Here is a 22,554-nt window from a genome sequence, read left to right as displayed (position 1 = left end):
TTATATATATATATATATATATATATATATATATATATATATATATATATATATATATACACACACACAGACATATGCTCTCCAGCGTCCCCGTGAGCCGGCATCTTATAGTGGTGGAGGAGTTTGTGTGTCTCAATGATCCTATGTTGGTTGTCTGGGGCTTTATGCCCCTGGCAGGGTCACCCATGGAAAACAGGTCCTAGGTGAGGTGCCAGACAAAGCACGGCTCAAAGACCTCTAATGATGAATGCAATAAATGGTCTTACGTTTCCCTTGAGCCAGGCCTGGAGGTGGGGCTCGTTGGAGAGCGCCTGGTGGCCGGGCCTGCATCCATGAGGCCCGGCCGGGCACAGCCCGAAGAGGCAACGTGTGTCCCACTTCCCATGGGCTCACCACCGGTGGGAGGGGCCAAAGGGGTTAGGTGCTTAGTGGGCTGGGCGGCAGCCTAGGGCGGGGACATACGTACGTGTGTGTGTGTATATATAAAATAATAAAATTTGAAATGAAATGATTGAATTAAAATGCATAGCAAATAAAAGTGTACCGAAATGAACATTTAAAACAACCCGTTCTTGAAGATTCAATGCTAATGTGAATTTACAAGTTAACTGTAGCCTATTTGAGCAGTGATTCTTTCACATAAGTGATTTAGACCTTTGTACAGGTGCATTTCAGAACACTGTATCCTGAAAAACTTACCGTAATTTATGTTTTGTGTTTATGTAGTCGAAGTCAAGATGTGAAACTTCTTGCATTATTATGGAATCACTACATATTGTAAAATATTTCCTCATGAACCTTTTTTAAATATTTTTTTATTAGACCTGTGAGCTTGCTACCAACAAAAGTCTAAAATTTACCAACTCAAAAAATTTAGTACATAAACATTTAAAATTACTTAAGAAATTAGGTAGGAATTGACTACTTTTCCAAAGTATTTTCGTGTTTTATCAATCTATTCGAATTTCACATTTTGAACTGATATCTGTAATAAATGAACTTTTCTATGGTATCCTTATGAAAGCACAATCCTTGATTTGCTCTACTTGGGTCCCACTGTTTAGTTAAGCAATATACAAAACAGGTGCTCAAGTTGTCTTTTTCAAAATAATTGACCTTATTTCTATGTATTACAGCATCTTGAAAAGCGCATTGTGAATATTGCAGTGTCCTTACTAGTAAACACATCGTCTAAAACGCACAACTGAAGAAATGCAAAAAAATAAGAAAATCCCGTGGTTGCATTTGATAAACTTTAAGCGAACCTGACATGGCCACTGAAAGGGTGCACGCAACACTTCTCGCTTAACTTGGCAACAGCTGCTCTTACCTGCAGAATGCAGCTTTCCTATCAAAATAGCTGCTTGGGGAAAAACATTGATACTTGTAGCCCAAGTAATAATCACATATACATATATGCCACCGTACAATTCTTTTTTTATTTTTATTGGAAAAAATAGAAGTGATGGGACTCAAGCAAACAAGTACAGATAAAAAATAATTCATTTTAAAAGGTCACTTTATTAATAAAAAACCCCAAAAGATGGAAAAGAATGAAAGCTCTTGCACACGCGCTTACCAACGCACACACACGCACTTATTTACGCTACACAACCAACCAGCAGCCTGTTTGAAATATGTAGTGCTTGGAGTATGTCAACCATCCCATTACTGTGATATAATACCTCCACTCCAGGCATTTTTTTTTGTAAAGGGCCCTCACTGAGCTGGACATGTTGAGTCACCATGTGGGATGCCACGGATTCTCCTGAAGAATGTTAACAACCGCACCTCATGCCGCGACAGACAAAAGACCCATGATTTTGGACACACACAAATCCACAAGACGTGTCCACATCCAAAGAAGCAAAAAAAGAAAAGCGATGAGAGTAAAAATATGCTTTTAAAATCTACCGTCTCTCAAATCATCATAATTCTTGATCTCTGTGCACAATTCATGGTATCAACAATAATCAACGATGAGCTGTAATATAGTGTTAAGTTTGCCACAATGGCCCCTTTAAATATGTGAACAGCTTCAAACTTGTACAAGTTTGTCCAACAATGGTGGACGAAAACACATTTGCATACTGCATTATAACTTCTGAACAAAGCTCAACATTTTCTTTGCAATAGTAAAAATGAGGGCAATGAAAGTAACTGTGGAACAGCAAGCATAGGTCAACTGAAAAAGGACAAGGGGTTATTATCATTACTATTATGTTTTGGTCCCTGGTGGGGTACTGGACAGGTCATCATATCCCCTATGCAGTGGCCACCTTAAATATTTACCTCACGCTCATTAGAGACAATTTTGTCAACATCTGGTCTTTGGTTAAAGGAAACTTAAAAGGAGCAGTCCCTTTTGATCCCCATATACAATATGTGGTTGTTTTTTTGTTGGAGACCAATGCTGCAGAAGCTTTAACTTTGTTAGGTGTACTTTTTCCACTTTCATGTTCTCTGGCTGTTGAGTCATTCTAAGGTAAATCTGTCTACTACACTGAAACTTAAAAAAAAAAAGAAGAAGCAAATGTTTGGTGTGATCGCAAAAGGCGCAAACGAATGCTGATTTAGAAGACCCAAGATGTCTTGCACAGTGTTGGAGCACTCGAAAATGAAAGGAGAGAAAATAGAGCAAAGTTGAGAAGGAGAGAAGTTGACGGCTCTCCTTTTTTTGCCCGAGTGACCTCATTGCCGTACTTCAACGTAATTGGCGGGGAAAAGACCGTAAGCCCCTCTGCAAACACCACGCCACCAGCCTTCATCGATCATCTCAATGTTGGTAATGATGTCATCGGGGTCAAAGGAGATCTCATCTTCGCCAGCTGGAACGGAAATTCTAATTGGTCATCAATGTAGACAAATCAACTGTAGCTGAGATGCAAAAAAAAAACATGTAGTGCCATGACAGTATTTGCCACTTCTAAATTGCTTCTTTCTTTTTTTGCAGTTTCCCTTTTTTCATGTTAAAGATCATCAAACAAATGTAAAGATCAGACCAAGATGACCCAAGTAAACAAAATGCAGTTTTAAAATGACTTAAGATGCAATTAAATAATCAATCATGGATAAAACGTGTAAGTATGACACCACTAACTGCTAATTTTAGTAGCCTCACCTGCTTGGTAGTCATAGAGGGCGACTGCAGTCACCCCAGCGTCCTCGCCAATCTCGTACAGCTGCTCCTCTGCAACAGGACGACCGTTCATTAATTGCACAAATTGACCTACTTCTTGGGTACTGATCATTGCGAAGGGCTACCAGTTTGATACAACCTTAAGTCATAAAAAATATATGTTCCAACCACCTTTACTAATTAAATATTATTCATCATTCATGAGGAGCTTGTCACATGAAGACGTGGATCATGTTAGACCCGCCACACACCGGGCAATGTAGTCTAACCTGATTGAACTGTCGCGCAGCGTGGGAGGTTGTGCAATTAGTTTCCATGGGCGGCCGACTGTCGGCCACCAGTTTTGCTGCACTTCAATTGCAGCAGCGGCGCAAACGATAGTGTCCAACCAAAAATGTCAGGTCGTCTTTGTGATAACTTTGGACAGGAAGGGTCAATTAGCCAGTATGCGGCAGGAAGTGCCTGAGTGTATATTTTTCTCAGTTGTCTAGTTCAGTCGCTTTTTGGCGCGTAACATGGTGTGCTAATGATTTATCCCAATAATTATCCCTAAATCAAGGATTTAACAAAGTAGGAAACAGAAACAACCACACCACGTTTTCTTTTTCTTCTGAAAGTGCTTACATTTGCAAATGATCCCTTTCTACAACATTCCTAGGAAATCACAATGTGTCATCATTGGTGCGCTATTATTGAAGCCTTTTGATTCAGATTAATCTACAAGACAATTTATGTATTGCACTTAAAAGGAGAAGTCAACCCAAGAAAATAATTCTTGACAATATGTTATATGTAACCTCACTAGTCTAAATATGGTATTCTGGTTAATATTGTGTTAGTAGAATATGAGTTAAGCAGCAAAATCTAGCCATTTTTATCCATCTCAGGGGGCAGCCATTTTGCCACTTGCTGTCGACTGAAGATGACATCACAGTTGCTCAGGGCTCAGGCAATGACCAATCACAGCTCACCTGTTTTCTGAAGATGGACTGTGATTGGTTGTCTACTTGCTGAAGATGACATCAATGTTGCTCAGGTAACAATAATCACAGCTCAGCTTCAGACAGCAGGTGAGCTGTGATTGTTCGTTGCCTGAGCAACAGTCGAATGGCTGTCACCTGAGATGGACAAAAACGGCTGGATTTTGCTTCATAACTCATATTCCACAAATGTAATATTAATAGTGAGGTCACGTAGAACATATTATTGTCAATAAATGTTTAAGGTTGACTTCCACTTTTAAATGTACCAGAAGGTAGTCTAAAAAGAGGCTTACCTTGAGCAGGGGCATCATACAGCGGCTCTGACTGTTGATAGAGACCCTGTGGTTCTGGTTCATACAGCTGCTCTCCATTCTCATCAGCAGCTTTGTAGGCATCATCTGCATTCTAAAGAGGATAATACATTCTGTTATACGTGTGCCAATTTACTCATATTTAATATAGCAGATTAAGACCAAATGACACAAAAATGTATAATATGTCCTTTAACATCATGCAATGGACGTAATAGCAACTTAATAGTAACCATGACTCCAAGTCTAAATGCCACGTAAGTTTCTTTGCCATTATTTATAGCATCATAAAGTACATTATGATAATGGCTGTTGTTGTGCCCATTGTTCTCTCTGCTCAATGTGTACAGTGCATTTAGATACTGTAATTTCTGTTGTGAATTGGCGCTATAATAATAAAATGGGCTAGTCTGTGAGATACAATTTTCTTTGTGTGTGTTTGAATTGCATGCCGTTTGTACACCACTTTTTGGTACTCTGGGGCACAAACTGCTGGTACAAGGGCCCTACGGATTTTATAAGGTGAATTCCAATATGTAGCAGAATACACTTCCAATAACATAATTACCCATGCATATATATGGAATTAAATAATTTCCAATATTTGTTGGGGATGATTCACTGCCATTGCCTTAGTCTTAAGAAAAAAAGAAAAGAAAACACACACACTTTTGAAAAACAAAAAAATATTAATTTGTCAGACCCAAGTCAATGAGATCACAAAAGTACAAAAACTTTAACAGCGCAAAATAAAGTTTCCAGTATATTATGGCAGAGACAATTCAAAGTTGTTCATGTTTTTTTTGTTGTTGTTGAAGAAAATGTCAACAAAGTACTGTGCTGTGTCATTGCAGTCTTGTTTTCGGTTTCTCTTTTTTTATTCATGAATTTGTAACGAAAGGACAAAGTCAAACGTTAGAAGGAAGCCCACCTCGTACTCTGAAGAAAAGGTAGACTGGACAGGTGGAGTGGGGCTGGGAGTGGGACTGGGGCTTGCCGCAACAGGAACTGGAGAAGGAGCTTTGGCCTGCTCTTCAATTCTACGTCGTGCCTCTTCTTGCTCCTGTCTCTCCTTGGCTTGTCGACGTGCTCGCTCATCGTCAGCTCTTTTTCTGTCCTCTTCCTCCTTCTGCCTGGCAATGTTCTCAAATTGAGCCTTAATACTTCCTGTGCTGCTGCCAGCTTGATGACAGGAAGAAATGGAAAAGTGAGATCGGCGAGCAGCTATTTCGATTGCACAGCCAGGAATGAGTTCTAGTATCTGTCTAAATTCTGCCTGCTGTATCAAATCGTCTGTTTATTTGCGTCTTTGAAACTGTGGGAAAACGGTGAATGCAAAAGAAAAATTTAAAAAATCCTGTTTAAGTTATCCTCCAAAATGGCCACGATAACATATTTGAAATGAGAAAATGACAGCGCGTTCTTGATTATGTCCTCGGTCGAGTCTAGCAGGTTGCAAGCACACGCTCGTTCTGTGTTTATGACCCGTTTCCTCTTGGAATTGAGAGAAATTAACTTCTTTGTACTCTGAGTCGCACACCCATACACACGACAGCTAGACATGTTGACATTGTTTGAATCAGACTACAAAATCCCACGCTAAACGACAAATCATCTATGAGGCGGTTGCTGCAATGTTGCGCATGCAACCTTTATGACGTAGTTGATGACAGGCTGGAAAGAGGCCAATATAAACAAACATGGCATTGAATGATGTAACTGCATTTGTCTGCTTTCATGCTGCCCTCGATTAATTTTTTGTTTTTTAAATAAATGTAGCGAGAGTGTAGTCAAATGCATTTAATCTGGTGTGTTTTTCTCAGTTTTCCCCCAGTTACAACTGACACCGGTCGATGCTTACCAGCTTCCACAGGTCTAGTTTTCTGGTAAGAGGATTTGGGTTTCTCAACATCCTCGAACGTGCCTGCACTCTGTCAAGCACAACCAAAGAAGCGTGTAACAGTAATAATCTACACGGTCACGAACACAAGGAAGCAAACAGAAATGTACCTTATCCATCCGGTCATTCTGGACACCAAATTTTCCTCCAAACCCTTTGGAGTAATCTGGAGGAGAAAAAGTGATAAATTAGAGTGTTTATTTGACTTTAAGTCAGTTATTTCAACCAAAGTCTGTATTCAAACTTGTTTTTCAATTAACAATCCATTCATCCGTTTTCTGTGCTGCTTATCATTTGTTATTTAATATCTCCATTCATTTAATGACCATCTTCTAATCCATTAGAGGCATCTCAAAAGGTCTTTGTATGAAACCTCATAAGAGCTCAGATGAAGCAGACTGTGGTTGAATTAGTTCACACGACAGTCAAACAGCAAGAATCAAAAAGGACAGGCTGACGGACTCATGCAAACCTGTTTAAGGGAGGAACAGAAAAAAGCACAGCAGAAAGACAATTTTAAAAGCAAGGCGCTTGCTAAGTCAAGCAACCATTTCACTTTTGCTGCAAACTGAAGATCAGCCAAGTCTCTGCTTGGTCTCATCGGAAGGCATCGATACAAATGCAATGACCATGCCACAAAGCAACTACCATGCAATGAAATGCACTGGGCCACACAGGTGATCTGGAGCCTTGCCCAGCCGACTGGGTGAGAAGCACGGTACACACTGGACTGGTCGCCACTCAAATGCAGGGCGCCAAAGTTTTCACATTCACAAATGCACTCAATTTAGAGTCTTCCATTAACACACATCTTTTGGGAAAGAAGTCCAAGTAAGTACCCAGGGAAAACTCCACACACAATTGTGGCATATAGTTACTGTACTGTACAGTTATAGTGACTGTTGTAGCTGAGCAACATTTACTACAAGTTTTGCCGTAAGGATCAGGAGTACGTTTTGTTTGAGAAGAGAGAAACCACACTGTCCACAGACCAATAAATCAGTCAATCGTTTTTGAAAACTACAACACTTTCCTGGAGTATTCTGAAACTCATAGGAGGCGGAATTGTAATCGGATTAATAACACAGTGTGTGTGTATTTACAATAGGGTGGGGATACTTGGTAGGCCATTAACTTATACATTAACCGCCGACCTGCCTGCCACCTATCTGCTATTTTTTTTGTTATTTTTTTACATTGAGCTACTTTACACTTTAAACATAATAATATGACAGGGTAACTCAATATTGAGATTAATCTATCCATGTATCACCATCTGAGGTGGCTGCAATTTTGGCCTGATACCACCCTCTGCTGTTGACTCAAAGTGTCAGATTGTGAAACTGTCATAACTGCCCTCGTGCTCGCATTGCGAACATCACAAGTTCAAACCCAGAAAACAGGTGAGCTGTGACGTTCACAGCTCAAGCCCAAGGGAAGTTTAAGGTCAATTTGACAGCAGAGGGCTGTAGAAGGTCAAAACGGAAGCCCTCTAAAATTGAGGAAAATGGCTGGGTTAATCTGCTTACTTCTTATCCCATTAACTCAATAGCGATCAAAATAGCATGTTTAGACTAATGGAGGCATATTGAACAGGGAAAATAAATATTTAGTTATTGTTTACAATTAATATGTCCTACAAAACATATTGGCCTCAGTTGAATTGATATTGGTGGGTTAGGGGCATATCAGTAATAGAATCCCGTTATCAGCAAAGTTGACTGTATATGGAGGGCAGCCCAAGGTTGGTGGGGGTCATCTAAAAGAGGAAGCCAGAGATTCAAGAAAGTAAGGCATGGCCATATATTGAAAAGAAGGGGAGATCAAGAACTCATAAATACATTAAAAAAATAATAATAATCAATGGCTATGAAGCTGATGATATGTATTTTGTCAAGGGAAGGCAAGACAAGGACCAGGTGGGGGTTCTGATATGGGAAGCAATGATTTGTGCCTTTTTGTGACCCATGCTTGGCCAGGTTCTCCTTGTACTCATAGCCCAGAGCACTCTGGTCCTGCCTCTCCACCTCTATCCCATACTGCCCTCCAAAACCACGCTTATAGTCTGCAACATAACACACACAAATATATACAATATGGACAAACAAAGACAATACAGTGCAATACAAACATTCACATCCAAGGGCAAACCTCTCAAGACAGACACAGATTGAGTGATTAAAAGCTAAATGTGCTTTTGAGTGTGTATGTTTCTTGACTTACACATTCATAGACCTCTTTAGTGTTTTCAACCTACCATAATCAAAGCCACGATACATCGGCATTGAATTTGTCCATAACTGCTGTATTTAAGAGTATCTCCTAAATTAATGCTTGACATTCAATGCTAAATGTTCTCTAAGGTTTAACTTCCTCTCTCTGTTCCCCTTTTGGTTCGACTCGCACATTGAGGAAGTAATCATCCTTTGAAAGACTATACAGTACATCACACAACAAAGAGAAGCCACATCAGAGAAAGAGGAAGACATTTCAGAGTTATTGGCATACTTGCCAGCTTTGCCGATTCTCCCGCTAATCTCCCGATTTGACAGTGAGGTACACAGTTTACATGGGGAATATTTGATATAGTATCTGGCAGCCCTGGCTTGCTTGCAGGGTAAGCGACGGGTTACGAGCCTCCCGCTGGAGGCAGTGATAGCCAAGAAGCTTTGATTCGACCCATAAAACATCCAAGATTCTAACGGGAAAGCAGTTGGAGGCTGGAGGGGAGGGGTTTGCAGCATGCAGCAGTTAAGAGAAGACTAGACACCTGACACCAGGGGCGGACTGGCCATCGGGAATTCCGTTAGTTTCCCGAACGGACGGTCCTTTTTTTTTTTTGCATGCCGCTGACGATGAACGACGAACAACAGTAATCGCGGGATAGGCATTTGTTAACTTTTTGTCCAACTTATGAACACAATTAACAATGCACTAAAGGGAATCATCTTTTTTCCGTTTATCTGTCCAAACCGCCCCAGTATAGACGTGTAAGCACATGCTGCAGGCCTGAAACTTCATATTTCATCTACAAAATCAAAGTATGCCTAAAGCACACAAATGCAGTACCTTTTTGGGACTCATGAAGCTGTAGTTTCTCCTGATGGTCCCATCCCAGAGCAGATTTATCCTGCCGGTCTGTCTGCACACCGAATTTGCCTCCAAAACCTTTGACATAATCTGTAGACACGTGACACACAAAGTTGTTGTCCGCTCAATGAATAAGAAAAGAAAAATTAAGGTTTGAAACGATTGAAATGTATTTGTATCCTTAGTGCCAACTTTAATCACTCAAGGGTAAATTACTTTACACACAGTTGGATATTTTTGTTGTATATCACTAATGGAAGCAGATCACACACAGAGATGTTAAGAGTGATGGGCCATGCAAAAAATGTTTTAAAAAATCATCAGGATGCAAGCTAGCATCACTCCAACAACTAGTTGCAATTTAGAAATATATGGGAGCAGAAAGCATAATGGCAAATTCTTCACATCTCTTATTTGAACCGATATATCTGCAGTCTATGGTTACCTAAGCAAGCAGTAAAACATTGTCAAGTATGTCAGACAAGCAGCTACATGAGAGTTTATCTGTTGCGCTGTGCTTTAGAGTCCGGACAAGTCTGGACAGACCACAATGTGTCTCATTTGGAACTTCTGGGCACACAAAATAACACAGTAGCACAGGCATTTCCAGTAAAATTGACAAAACAGGGAAGAGAGAAGTCATAGTTTTACAGTAAGATTAGAAAATAAAAGCATACAATTCTATGTTTAACGTTATGCCATATTTTTTTTTTCCTGTGTCATGTTACAGTAATCCACATTAAGGTAAATGATTACACACCAACAGATTTGTTAGAAAACCTTGCATTATCTTTGAGAATCAATATTCTGTGGCACTGGTTCTCAACCCCGGTCCTCGAGTACCCCTATCCAGCATGTTTTCCATGTCTCCCTCGGCCAATACAGCTGAGGATCGTTATCAGGCTTCATTCAGAGCTGGCTGATTAGTTGTTTGAAACACCTGTGTTGGTTGTGGGAGACATGGAAAACAGGCTGGACAGGGGTACTCGAGGACTGTGGGTGAGAACCACTGTTCTATGGCATGTTCCACAGCAAAATATTCACACAAACAAACATGTTTTCTATTGAGCACATTGTGCATTTTCAAATCCATTTATAGATCCATTAACCATTTAACACAGATAAAGTACATATTTCTATGGATATCTGGCTCAATTTTTGAAAACACTTTCACCAGCTCCCTTTTTATAACACGCAAAGTCTTGTTCCTACTCTACTGTGTGATCATTTACAGCAATATTGTATGTTTTCCGTGTTCTACAATTAAGATAATTTTAGAATGTACTGAAAGTGTCCACAGAATTCAAGATTGGAAAAGGTTGAGATGACAGAATGTGACAAACGGAAACATTTAATGAACTGTTGTGAAATTGCGAATATGTGAAAAAATGACCCTTTTGGAAACTTAAAAAAACAAAACAGAATGTATATTATATTCTTCGCATTTCAGTCTGCAGACAATATGAGGTTAGCTTGTCAACATCTGTGCAATGTTACCAACCTTTCTGAGACTCGTGCCGCTCAGTTTTGCCCTGGTACTCAAAGCCCACAGCACTCTTGTCCACTTTGTCCGTCTCCACACCAAACTTCCCGCCAAAACCCTTTGTATAATCTGCCAAAAGGCCACAGCAAATGGCGGAACAAAGTGAGAGAAACATGCTTGTTAAACACTGATGGTCCGCACCTGTTTGGAGTAGGGATGTACCGAACATTCAGCCAATTAAAAATTTAAAGCCAAAGTGCATTTCCAGTTCTGTTCGAAAAGACTTCTGCATGTGCAGAAAATGCACAAACACGTTGATGATTGAGTTACTGGTTTGATCTGTAACGCATCAGAAAATCGGCAAAAATGGAAATATCTTACCAGTATTTATCAGCACAAGAATAAACAATCCGTTTTCATGAAGGGCGACAAGTCTGAGAATATTTACTGTTGAGAGGCTAAAATTTCAAGGATTTGGACAATGTTAAATTAAATAAGGCATCAATGCGCTTAATTGATTAAGGCGTTTAAAATAATTAGCAATTAATTTGATGACTATTTGATTAATCATTGCACTTCGAGGTGATTGGTCAAGCGTTATAAATATTATAATAATAGCACTGGAGCTGCAAGCAGCCCTTGCAACCCTGGCCACATTGGGGTATTGGCATGTTGGGGTCCTGGCACATATGACAAGAACCCTCTAAAATATAAATGTTTTGCCAGGCCTTGTGTGTGCAAAGTTTCACGAGTATTTATTATTAAAAGGCCAAAAATGGTGTGCAATTCCCAAAATAACATCAAAATGGTGGTGGAGTTCCTGTTAGGTTTAGCATATGGCTAAAAGAGACTTTTTGGGGAGGTCTGAAGCTGATAGACATGCCTTCTAATCTTCACAAATCTAGGTGAAACGTACAACTAGGAATACTTCATTAAAAAAAAATTGTGGAGAGTGCTAGTGAGTCATTTATTGAAAATTGCACAAGAAATCTATAAAATATTGATGTCCATGACAGGTCTGATGTGTGCAGTTTCATGAGTTTTCGCCCATGTTTAGACCCTCAAAACAAAATGAATTATGATTGAGTTAAAATATGACCCCTATAAAACGGCAACAACAAAAAAGCATCAAATTAAAAAGTAAATCAAAATGGCACACTTCCTGTTAGGTTTATCACATGGCTCCAGAAGACTTTTTTGTACATCGTTGGCTGTTACATATGCCTCAAAATTTTCGTGCCTAACACCCAATTTTTGTAGTCGTAGTTCAAATTTAATGGGACAGGGCTCCGTTAAATCCATTGGGTGCTACAGACCCATTTTTTTGGATTCGAGTAAGGAGACTTTAAAATATAAAAATTTTCGCCAGGCCCAATGTGTGTGCGTAAAGTTTGGTGAATTCTTCATTCATTCATGTTTAGTGTCTGAAAAATACGATTCTTTGCGTAGAATAATAATAAGAATTCCTAAAGAAATAATGGGGACGTCGCAGTGAATAGGGACCTCGCAACGGTAGCTGCTCGGGCCCTAATAATAATAACAATAATAACAGACACTCAGCTGTTTGTGGTCCATGTGGTACACAGCCGTTTGCCCCTGCATTGGATATAAGGCTGGGCGATATGGCCCAAAATTCATATCACAGCATAAACTGCATCCCTTCACGGTAACAGTATATATGACGGTATAGAAATAAGTGTTTTGTTTAGTTTTTTTAATAAATAATTTGCTTACTGGTTTACATAGTCTTTTATAGAAGCTATATAAAACAATATAATACAATATAAACAATGAAAGAATAAATTTACAGTGCTTTCGATAACATTTAAAAAATTAAAAGTTTGCAGTCTCTGGTGCAAAATAGTGCAAACAAAAAATATTAACTAACTTTTTCAGTTGGTCGCAACACACAGGTTTTGGTCGCACCTTTTTTTGGGGGGGGGGGGGGGGATACAGCTTGACTGTATTTGCTCATGTATAGTTGTCACAATTTTCATAGCGTAGTTTCAGATTATGTAAAAATGACAGCGACTCAACATATATACATATAATATTTTACTGTAACAAGATTTGTCTGCACTAAAACAGGTCAATTCTATTACTTTAAAATAAATTGGGGGGGGGGGTGCTTTACTTTTGTGAACATTAGTTTGTTCAATGCAGAGGGGGCAGCTCTTAGCATGCCCAGCATCAATCAAATCTGGCCCTTCAACATTATTTTGGATTAGGTCGTCCGATGCAGTGTTTCCCAACCAGGAGTATGTGAACACATTGCAGGGGGTAGCCTATAATATGTAAACTCTGGTAACTGATGAAAATAAAATAAAACTGCTATACTATGACTCAGACTGTGTATTTCCTGTTCAATGTTTTATTTAATGCCTGTTTAAAAAGGACTATAAGTAAAGGTGCTCCTAATGTTGGGTTAGGGTTGGTAAATGTTATAAGAATTATATAAAACAGCAGGTATCTTCTTTATTTTTGATACATTGACATACCAACAACTAAAATGGAGGTTGAAAGCCTAGTAGATGATTCTGTATTGTAAATAGAAGTGACAAGTTGGACCTTTGATTGTAATTCAGTTAAAAATAAAAATAAAAACTGTGATATCACACCCATAATTCTTCTTAATTTATACCAGCTTTCATAGATTGATAGAAAGCTTAAATTTTTTAGATATCTGCGAATTGCAATTATTAACGTTTAATGTATTGATGGACTTTTTTCTGTCTGAGTTTGAAATGTCCAACAGTATTTGAATGCAGCTGCAGTTTGTCTCGCCAAACGCTATCATTTGTTTACGCCAGGAATGGCAAGATCCGGTCCTAGAGGCCCGGAATCCTGCAGGTCTTGGATATTTCCCTTCTTCAACACAGCTGATTCCTGATTAGCTCATCAGCAAGCTCTGCATAAGCCTGATAACGATCGTGTTAATGGGAATCAGCTGCCGTTTGAGTAGGGAAACCTCTAAAACCTGCAGAACTCCGGCCCTCGAGGACCACAGTTTGCCATCCCAGGTTTACGCTCCCGTTAGTGGCTAGTTGCTAACGCTGCAGACTTGTCTTGTACCATACAATGGCAGACTAATTAACAAACTAATTACCTTTTTTAGCATCCTTAATTGGCAATTATATATAATTTTGAGGTGGCGTAGAGTTTATGTTCGAAGTCGACAGTTGCACGAAGACGAGTAAAGTTGGTCGTTAAACAGCGAGCCGTGCGCCATGCCGGGACGCAGATACAATGACATCATCAAAATGCGCTACCGCGGTAAAACGGTAGAGTCAAAATCTCTACCTTCAGCAAAATGTATGCCTTATGTTAAATATACCGTTTATATCGCCAAGCCCTAATTGGATACATATCAGATTTATACCCACATATGAAAGAGGCATGAGGTAAATTAGGGGGGGGGGGGGTGTAATAAATAAAGTTGAAATTTTAATATTCACATTGACCGTGAATTCTCATTTCAGTGCATCCCTAGAATAATTAGGAAAGGCCATATGTGTGTGTATAATGTTCCATGTCTTAATACTTCATGCTTGAATTGAAGACATGAAATGAAAACAAACCTTTCTGGGACTCATGCTTCTCGGTTTTGCCTTGGTAATCAAAGCCCACCGCGCTCTGGTCAACACGATCTGCCTGTACACCGTATTTCCCTCCAAAGCCAGTGTTATAATCTAAACAGCAAGAAAAACGAGAGATCAGGAGGTCAAAGTGAGACAAAATAGTAGCAGTGGTCACAGTTTAACATCTAATCCTACATAGTAACTTTCTGGTAATGGAGAGTAATTGTATAGATTTAAAGTATGAAATTTCAGTTTGTTGGCCTTCTGGTGCAGCACACACACTATTGACAGTCTCATCAAGTGTAAATATAGAGGATGGATGCAGGAACAACTAAGTAACCAAATGAGGCAGGCAGAAGCATGCCCCAGATAATACTGCAAATTTCAAACATTGATCTGGGGTTAAAGCTCAGTTAACAAGTTGCAACATCACCTTTCTGTGAAGCGTGTTTCTCTGTTTTCCCAGCATACTCAAAGCCAACTGCAGACTATAATAAGAAGGGGGAAATGAAGACAATATTTAGATAAAATAGGTCAACAAAAAGCAAGTAATAATGGCAGATCAAATGTACAAATACTAAAATCCCTTTAACGGTGTTTAATGCATATTTACTCTGTCTCACAGTTATATATAAACGAGACATACAGTAGACGGACTGAGGGGGGCGCCCAGCTGCTCTGCAAAAGTCCAAAGTCCGTGTAACGCATGTGTAAATAGAAAAGGGCATGGCAGGCCAGTGTGATGTTTTAATGACGAGTGTGCCATGTAAAAGATTGAATTACCTAGAGAAGAGCTATTCTTTAGCAACCAGCTAACATTATGATACTACCATGTGCGGTGTTAGTCGGTATCACAACCAACAGTCTGCAGAACCAAGAAGGAATCTGTAAAGCTGAGGTTTACAATGGACTTTAAAGTGAAAGTGTTGTTGAATACAGCATCGACGGAAAAGCTCCTGAACTTCCCAACATTGAACAAAAAGAAGAAAGGGCGAAAAAATATGTCTGCAGACAAGATGAGTGTGTTACATAGAGAGGGAAGTAACGAAAGTTATTGAGTACAAAAATCTTTGTAGGGCTGGACAATTAATCGAAATTTTAGAGTGATTTCAAGTTTGGCTTATCTCGATCTTTAATTTATTTAATCCCAGCCATTTTCATTGGAGAAACCCCTTCAATACCATTCGTTTTAAACCTACCATAAGAAAGATTAGAGTCTCTTCTTTCAGCAGAAAAAAGTGTATTTCTATCTTTTTCCGTTCTTTAGTTGTTACCGTTAGAATATACAGTAGCTATAGTGTTGACTATTCAAGAATAAAGTGCTCAATATTAAGGGATGAATGGGCATATGGCATAAGGCATGATCATAGTTTTGAGTAGTTGAGTTTTAGGAGCTCAAAAAATATTAGGTTTTAAAAATCAATGAATAATCATTTTATTAATCGTGATTTCAATCTCAATCAAAAATAACCATGATTATTACTTTTTTGTTCCATAATGGTCCAACCCTAAAGCTTTGAATGTATTTTTTCCTCCCATAGGACAAACACTTTCAAGAAAAATGGAGCAGTGGTAGGGTGGGGGATGATAGAAAAAAGATGCATGAATTTGCCGTTTTTGTGGCTACATTATTGTATAAACCTGAGTTTATTATATTTAATAGCATTATAAAAATTCTGTTTAAATAATTAACTGCAACTACAGGTGGAAATACGTTAACTTAAAAAAGGAATGCAAGACAAAAATTTGCTTTGCAATGATAATGTTCAGAAGTGTAGTTTGACTTCAGAAATGTTCAAGAAGTGGTAAGAAACAGGAAATACCTGGTCGACACGGTCAGCTTGAACTCCATATTTGCCTCCGAAGCCCTTGGAGTTATCAGTCTGGGAGCAGTGCTTGGATAACTTGCTCTGGTATTCATGTCCCACCGCAGACTGTCCAAAACATATCAAGATAATGTCGCACAAGAATGAGAAAAAAAAACTGCGTAATCGCTCAATACATAAATAAATACATACATACACTTACATACATACATATATACACACACACACACACTTGCTCAGTTCACACATGTGGGTGTCATTTTTACTAATTATTGACCAATCTAAAGCGTTGCAAATGGCTTGTTCTCTTTGATGATGCAATGGTAATGGTTGAAAAAAACATGTCGTTATGGAGTCTCCTAAAAAGTGACTTTTTTGGAGGAACAAGGTTTTGGCCCGACACCAGCAATATATTCTGTTGTTTGCAGCGGTGAAAGTAGGATGGGAAGAATAAAAGAGCAATATCGCTGGATACATAAGATAGCAGTTGTGACATCTGACTCATCAGAGATCCCAGCACAAACACAATGAAACATCCATCGCTCACTCATCAAATTCATGCTGCAGTGGCTGAACACATCAAAGAGGAAAGTCTGAATGGACAGAGTGGCTTGCCAAAGAAGATCATACAGTGTGAAATAATACAATAGAGCTACCGATAATGAAGCCATATAAATTACATAAAAGAGCAAGAAAACAACTATAGATTTAGCTGCTAGAGATGAATTTTAGATTGTGGGGTGTATACACAATAAGTCAATAAAACAAAAACTCATTTTGCTTTCCTGCACCTTATCCATGCGGTCCTGCTGCACCCCAAATTTTCCTCCATATCCATGCGAGGCCTTGGGCATGTTGTCCAACTCCTGCTGTTTCAAGCTTGTATGCTCTGTTGACACGGTTTCACGCAGGTGGTGGATACTATTCCAACAAGACAAATAATTTAGTGACAACTTTGTGGTCGGTCCTGTAAACAGACAGAGAAAACATCTGCATTCTCAGATTCCTCACTTTATGTGCCCCTGATGTCCTGAACCAGCCACTGTCTTGGCACCCCAGCGCTGCTCTTTTTCAGAGACATCATTCTGGAAATACAGGGAGAAAACAGACTATTTTAACATGGCAAAATGGTTACCAGGACAATGACTCTGCGCAGCATGAAAGCAGACATGGCTAAGGAAAGGATGGTGTGCAAAACTACCTCAAAGTCGGGGTCCGTTTCCCAGTCGTCACCTCCATCATTTACAGTCACTTTAATTGACTGTCCTGCTGCTGCCTTCCACATCTTCAGTGAGCCCTTGTCAAACCTTGACACAAAAAAGATCAAATGTTTAAATGCAGAATAATGCTTAGTTTTGCCGCTTTCTGATAGGTATTATAAATATTCTTAGTGTTGTAATTTAGAGTGATGGCGCAAGGCCAATAAATACTCAAATACATTGCTTTATTTACTCATTTTATTTTTAAGATCTGTGCGTTAAAAGGAAAAATAAGAAGAGTGTCGTAAAGTGGAAATTCCCTGGATCTTTGGGTGAAGTGTAGTCTGACACAGAAGAGCCAGCAGATGAGCTAACACAGACCAGGAAGCAATTATGTGTGCGTGTGTGTTACCCATGACATGCTTATCTCTCACAACACAACCACACCCTTCTTCTGCTAATCGTGTAAAAATCTCAATAACTTGTCATTTTTCTGGCTATTCTCGCAGTACAGAAATAAGGGATGATTCACTATAGGTTCATAAAGCGTAGCCGAGAGAGGGTAGGCGTCAGAATCGGGTATTCGAAAGAATAAGAAGAAGTTGACGGACTCAAGTTAACCGGTTGCCGTCTATAATATTAAGCCAGGTACGTAGTTTCGATCCAGTGGTTAAAATCGTTGCGAAAATAAGTGCACATCATTCGTTTTCGACTTAAACTACACAAATGTAAAGTCAGTGTTTTGCAATCAGGCCACTCATGAAATGGCATTAAAATTTTAAGCGCCGTCTAATAATGCAGAAAACAGTGGGGGAAAGGTGTTGAACACCTTAGTGAGTTATGTCGGCATATGTTGACTCGCACTTGGGTTGCCAGAAGCGACGCAATGTGATCTAATGTGCTGGGGTTGCGGAATTTTGTGCGACTGTCTGTCTGCGGCATTTGCTGCTCCAGTTTTCCAATGCGCTAGCTGCTTATGCTAACATGCCAACTGCGATTACGGAGTCGGCGCAAACTCGGCGAGGCCAAGACATTTTCGAATTAAATAAATATTTCCACGCTTACCGTCCACGACAGATGGAGCTGCTTTCAGAATACAGTCAGTCTTGACCTTCAGGTGAATAAAACGTGCTCTCACCCTAATCTAGATGGAGAGGAACGCTGTTGGGATCTTTCTGTTCTCCCTGTATCCCGTTGTCAGACGCGATGACGTCACGAAATAGGCGTGGTGCGCTCCGTGCTGCTCCTTTGATTTGTAAATGGGCAGGTTCAATCAACTGACCTTGTTTAATTTATTTAAAATAATAATAATAATAATAAAATAACAACTTTTCGTTCAGAAAAAAAGCACAAAAAATACTTCAATAAAAAACTTTTAATGCTGTTTCAAGTTTTATTTGTTTTAATTTGTAGAGTCAATTCAATTTGTAGTTTTTGATATTAGCAGAGCATTTATCTTAGATTTTTGTTCTTGAGTCAAGAATTTAGATCTTTGAAAATAAATGTTTAAAATTATTGCATTTTGTCAAATAAAACAAAAAAATGCAGATTTTTGTCAAATTCTGGTTAACAAAGTCTTACATTTCACCAAAATGAAATAAAATTCACGTGCAAGGAGGGAAGGCTCTATTTATATATAGGCTTTTATTTAATACTGTATTTTACAAACGTTTTTCCTTCAAAGTTCTTTATTAGAAAATGACTGAGAGACACAGAGAGATTGCCATCTGCTGCCATCTGCTGCCTGGTAGTTTATTTCAGGGAAAATAAATAGTAACCATGTGTGTTATGCTGGAAATGATAAAATTGCCGTTTCAGGGGAAAATTATGTAAACAATTATGTATAACTGCTTGCTTGTGTGATTGATTGATTGATTGATTGATTGATTGATTGATTGATTGATTGATTGATTGATTGATTGATTGATTGATTGATTGATTTTACTATGCATGTTTAGCAAGTTAAAGTAAAAAATAAAAATAAAAAAGCGGCCCTTGCAACTTTCTATATTTCTGTATGTGTAACCTCACAAGCCAGATTGATAATTGTGATTCATTCAAGGGAGTTCTTCATGGTATCTTCTATATTCTACGGCGTTTGTGAACTCACAAATACCGCGAGAATTAAGCTTGCTGGCAAGGTTACTGTATGTGGCTCTCAGAAGAACATGTTTGGGGTGGTGTCCCTGCTGTACAAGAAACAGGTCATGGCAGTTTTATTACTGGGAAAAGGTTCCCTAACCAGAGTTAATTTGTACATGAATGTCAGAACATTTTAGAAATATTAGAATACATATAACTGATTGTTTGTCAAAAAATATAGACATACTATGATTCTAAAATCATTTAGCCATATTTTAGGTTGTTCTTCATGTTTTGAGATATTATGCATGTAAATAATTGTTTCTAAGCTTTTTAAAAATGTCTATAGGGCTTTATTGAGCCACTAATGCTGTTCACATCTGCTGTGATGGTTATAAGATAAGATAAGATACACCTTCCTTTATTTATCTCACAGTGGAGAAATTCACAGCGTTACCAGCAGCAATACATATCATCACACATCATATATAAATATGTATCACATAAAATACTTATGTAGCCTATAGTTAAATAAAAACAGAAAAACACAGTAGTGCGTTACCCCGGATAGATGACAGCTTTGTCACCATTCTCCTGTTGCCTACCACCTCTAACGTCTCAAGACTTCTTCACCAATTTGTTCAGTCTCTTCCTCTCCGCAGTTGAAATGCTGCTGCTCTAGCAGACCACGCCGTAAAATAAGACTGAGGCATAGAAGATCCTTAGTAATATGTCTCCAAGACTTCAGTCAGATTTGCGCCTTTCCACCAAGAGCTGCAACTACCACAGTGCCAGGCCACCCCATGCACAATGAAGGAAATCGGACCTCAAATCAACTCTAAATGATTAGGATGATGCAAGCATCTGTACCAGAGCTGGACATATGGGTCATTGCAGAATTAGAGGACATTTGGGCGTAAAAAATTCTTGAAAAATAAACCTTAACTTAAAGCTTTTCTGATTTTCTGCACATATTCATCAATAATATGTAATAAACTATCAAAGGCTTGATTAGCTCATCGTACAGATCAATGGTAGGTTATATATCTTTCTTTCTTTTTTTTATCACAATCCTGTTAAGTTAATGTAGTGCAACGGCCAGTAATCACAGGCAACAGGTAACAGGGTTGCAAATCTTGATGAATATTAACAATCCGTAGTACCATACCACATGGTGGCGCCTTTGTTTTGTTATGCCGATTGGACACTTCGTTTTGCCTTTCAGTGTAATTTTTGGAATGGACCTGAGCAGTCATGTGCAGATTTTTTTTTCAGGCAGTCAGACTGTCTCTTTTATTTATTTATTTGTTTAATTTGTTTATTTATTGATTTTTCCTTTATTGAAACTTTGCTTATGGACATTTACAGTATTAGAACGTCAATCAACATAGAAAATAGAAAAATTCAAAAAGTAAAAGATAAGGAAGATAACATAAAGCTAAATAAATTAAGGTCCACTAAACACGACTCACTAAGGATTTTAAAAGTACTGTATATGCATTGTAAATGATAGCCACTAGGTGGCAGTCACACGCCGTCTGCCACATATATTGACCTTTTACACGTGACGTCACAGCCCTCATGGCAACGCCCCTTCCGGGGTGCAGGACGGCAAAAGAGCCACTTGCCTATTGTAGCCATTGAATCTCGTATACCGTAAAGTCCTTTATCTAATCGATTATCTTAAAATAATATTATATCTTGCTGTGCGGTCGGTTGTACAGACAGAGGAGTAAACCAAATGTTGCTTTTTTATCACATACCAACTAATGAAGACGAATGACGTAGATTGATAGCAGCAATCAACAGAAAAGACTGGCAGCCCACAAAGTATTCACGGATTTGTAGCGATAATTTTTTGCGAGGTTAGTAGATAAATGTTTATACATTTTACTAGTAAACGTACACTCTAATAACAGAGGTGTCGAATTACGTGTTTCAAATCACATTAAGGCGCCAGATAGTTAGCGTCCACTCCAACTGCACAAACACACAGCTTAGTTTTAAAATGCACCTTCTTGAAAACTATTAAGTGCATTTGACTGTTTAACAATGGGGGATTTTGTCTTTGTGCTTGGAGTTTTTCCACTCTGAAGTAATTCATGAAATTACTGCATAGCTTGCCACTACGATAGTCATTTATTCCATGCTAGTAAACATAGTAACATAACATCATCACAGCGTTCAATATAGAACGGACTATTTAAAAATAAGTCAGTTAGCATAATAAACAAGTTTTACCTTTGCATTACGAGGTATATTGTCCCCCGGTGTGAGCGTAGCATTTCGTCCCAGAGACTCAGCCAGCGACAAGCTTTTGAATCAGCTCCGGTGTAAGGAGGAGAGACGGCATTGACTACATAATGATATAGGTAGTGCACTGTGAATTCTGGCAAAGTCGGCGATTTGATTAACTTGGTAAAAACAGCATGCAACAGAAGGTAAGGGCTGTTTTCAAAATAGCGATCTCCAACTTAAGTATATATCGCGTTCTATGAGTCCCGACTAAATGTGCAACTTCGACTGAACTTTTGTTGAAGTAGTAGATTCCATGGCTCTATGGGCAATAATAACTTTTAATTTGTAAAATAACAGTCGCCAAGTCGCTCCGGGTCACGTCCACTTCCATTCAACAATCATTTCCTTCCGCCGTCCGTCATAGGACAGTCACGTGATAACGTGACGTCGGTGCAAATGGTCAATAGCAAGAGCCTTTGTTGACATATTTTAGCGCATGCCGCAGGTGGCTGTGTGGCAGAAAACATAGCAGACAGTATAGAAACATCCTACACGATAAAGTTAGCGGGAAAAATCGCCGCTAGTTAAGCACTTTAACGGCCGAAGGGCGGAGGAGGTTTACAGAAAAGCTTAATGTATGTATTTGCGACAAAACTGAAACTGTTGAAGGCCCATATGAGACGTGGGATGATGACAAACTTTGGTCCGACTCACCTGTTCGCTAG

At 39.0% G+C, this 22,554-nt stretch overlaps 1 protein-coding gene across 2 annotated transcripts; it reads right to left on the bottom strand.

The window, feature by feature from the left end:
- Window positions 1–1,501: 1,501 nt before the first annotated feature.
- cttn (cortactin) lies at window positions 1,502–18,723 on the bottom strand. 2 transcript variants are annotated; one of them, XM_086071311.1, is made up of 16 exons: window positions 18,575–18,723; window positions 17,512–17,617; window positions 17,322–17,395; window positions 17,102–17,231; window positions 16,308–16,418; window positions 14,918–14,972; window positions 14,485–14,595; window positions 10,925–11,035; window positions 9,403–9,513; window positions 8,288–8,398; window positions 6,444–6,499; window positions 6,295–6,364; window positions 5,365–5,615; window positions 4,416–4,527; window positions 3,122–3,190; window positions 1,502–2,828 (listed from the first exon to the last, which is right to left on the bottom strand). In XM_086071311.1, the coding sequence occupies exons 2-16, from the start codon at window positions 17,593–17,595 to the stop codon at window positions 2,692–2,694; spliced, it is 1,593 nt and encodes a 530-aa protein (XP_085927437.1). In that variant the 5' UTR covers window positions 17,596–17,617; window positions 18,575–18,723; the 3' UTR covers window positions 1,502–2,691. The 2 variants fall into 2 exon arrangements, with proteins under 2 accessions (XP_085927437.1, XP_085927436.1); XM_086071310.1 differs by lacking the exon at window positions 8,288–8,398.
- Between the last annotated feature and the right edge of the window lie 3,831 nt (window positions 18,724–22,554).

This window comes from Leptonotus elevatus, chromosome 3 (assembly GCF_054856555.1).
Source record: "Leptonotus elevatus isolate MCC_2025b chromosome 3, RoL_Lele_1.0, whole genome shotgun sequence".
NCBI classification, from domain to species: Eukaryota; Metazoa; Chordata; class Actinopteri; order Syngnathiformes; family Syngnathidae; genus Leptonotus; species Leptonotus elevatus.
The sequence above is the reverse complement of the archived record's forward strand: the minus strand, read 5'-3'. Positions and strand labels throughout refer to the sequence as shown.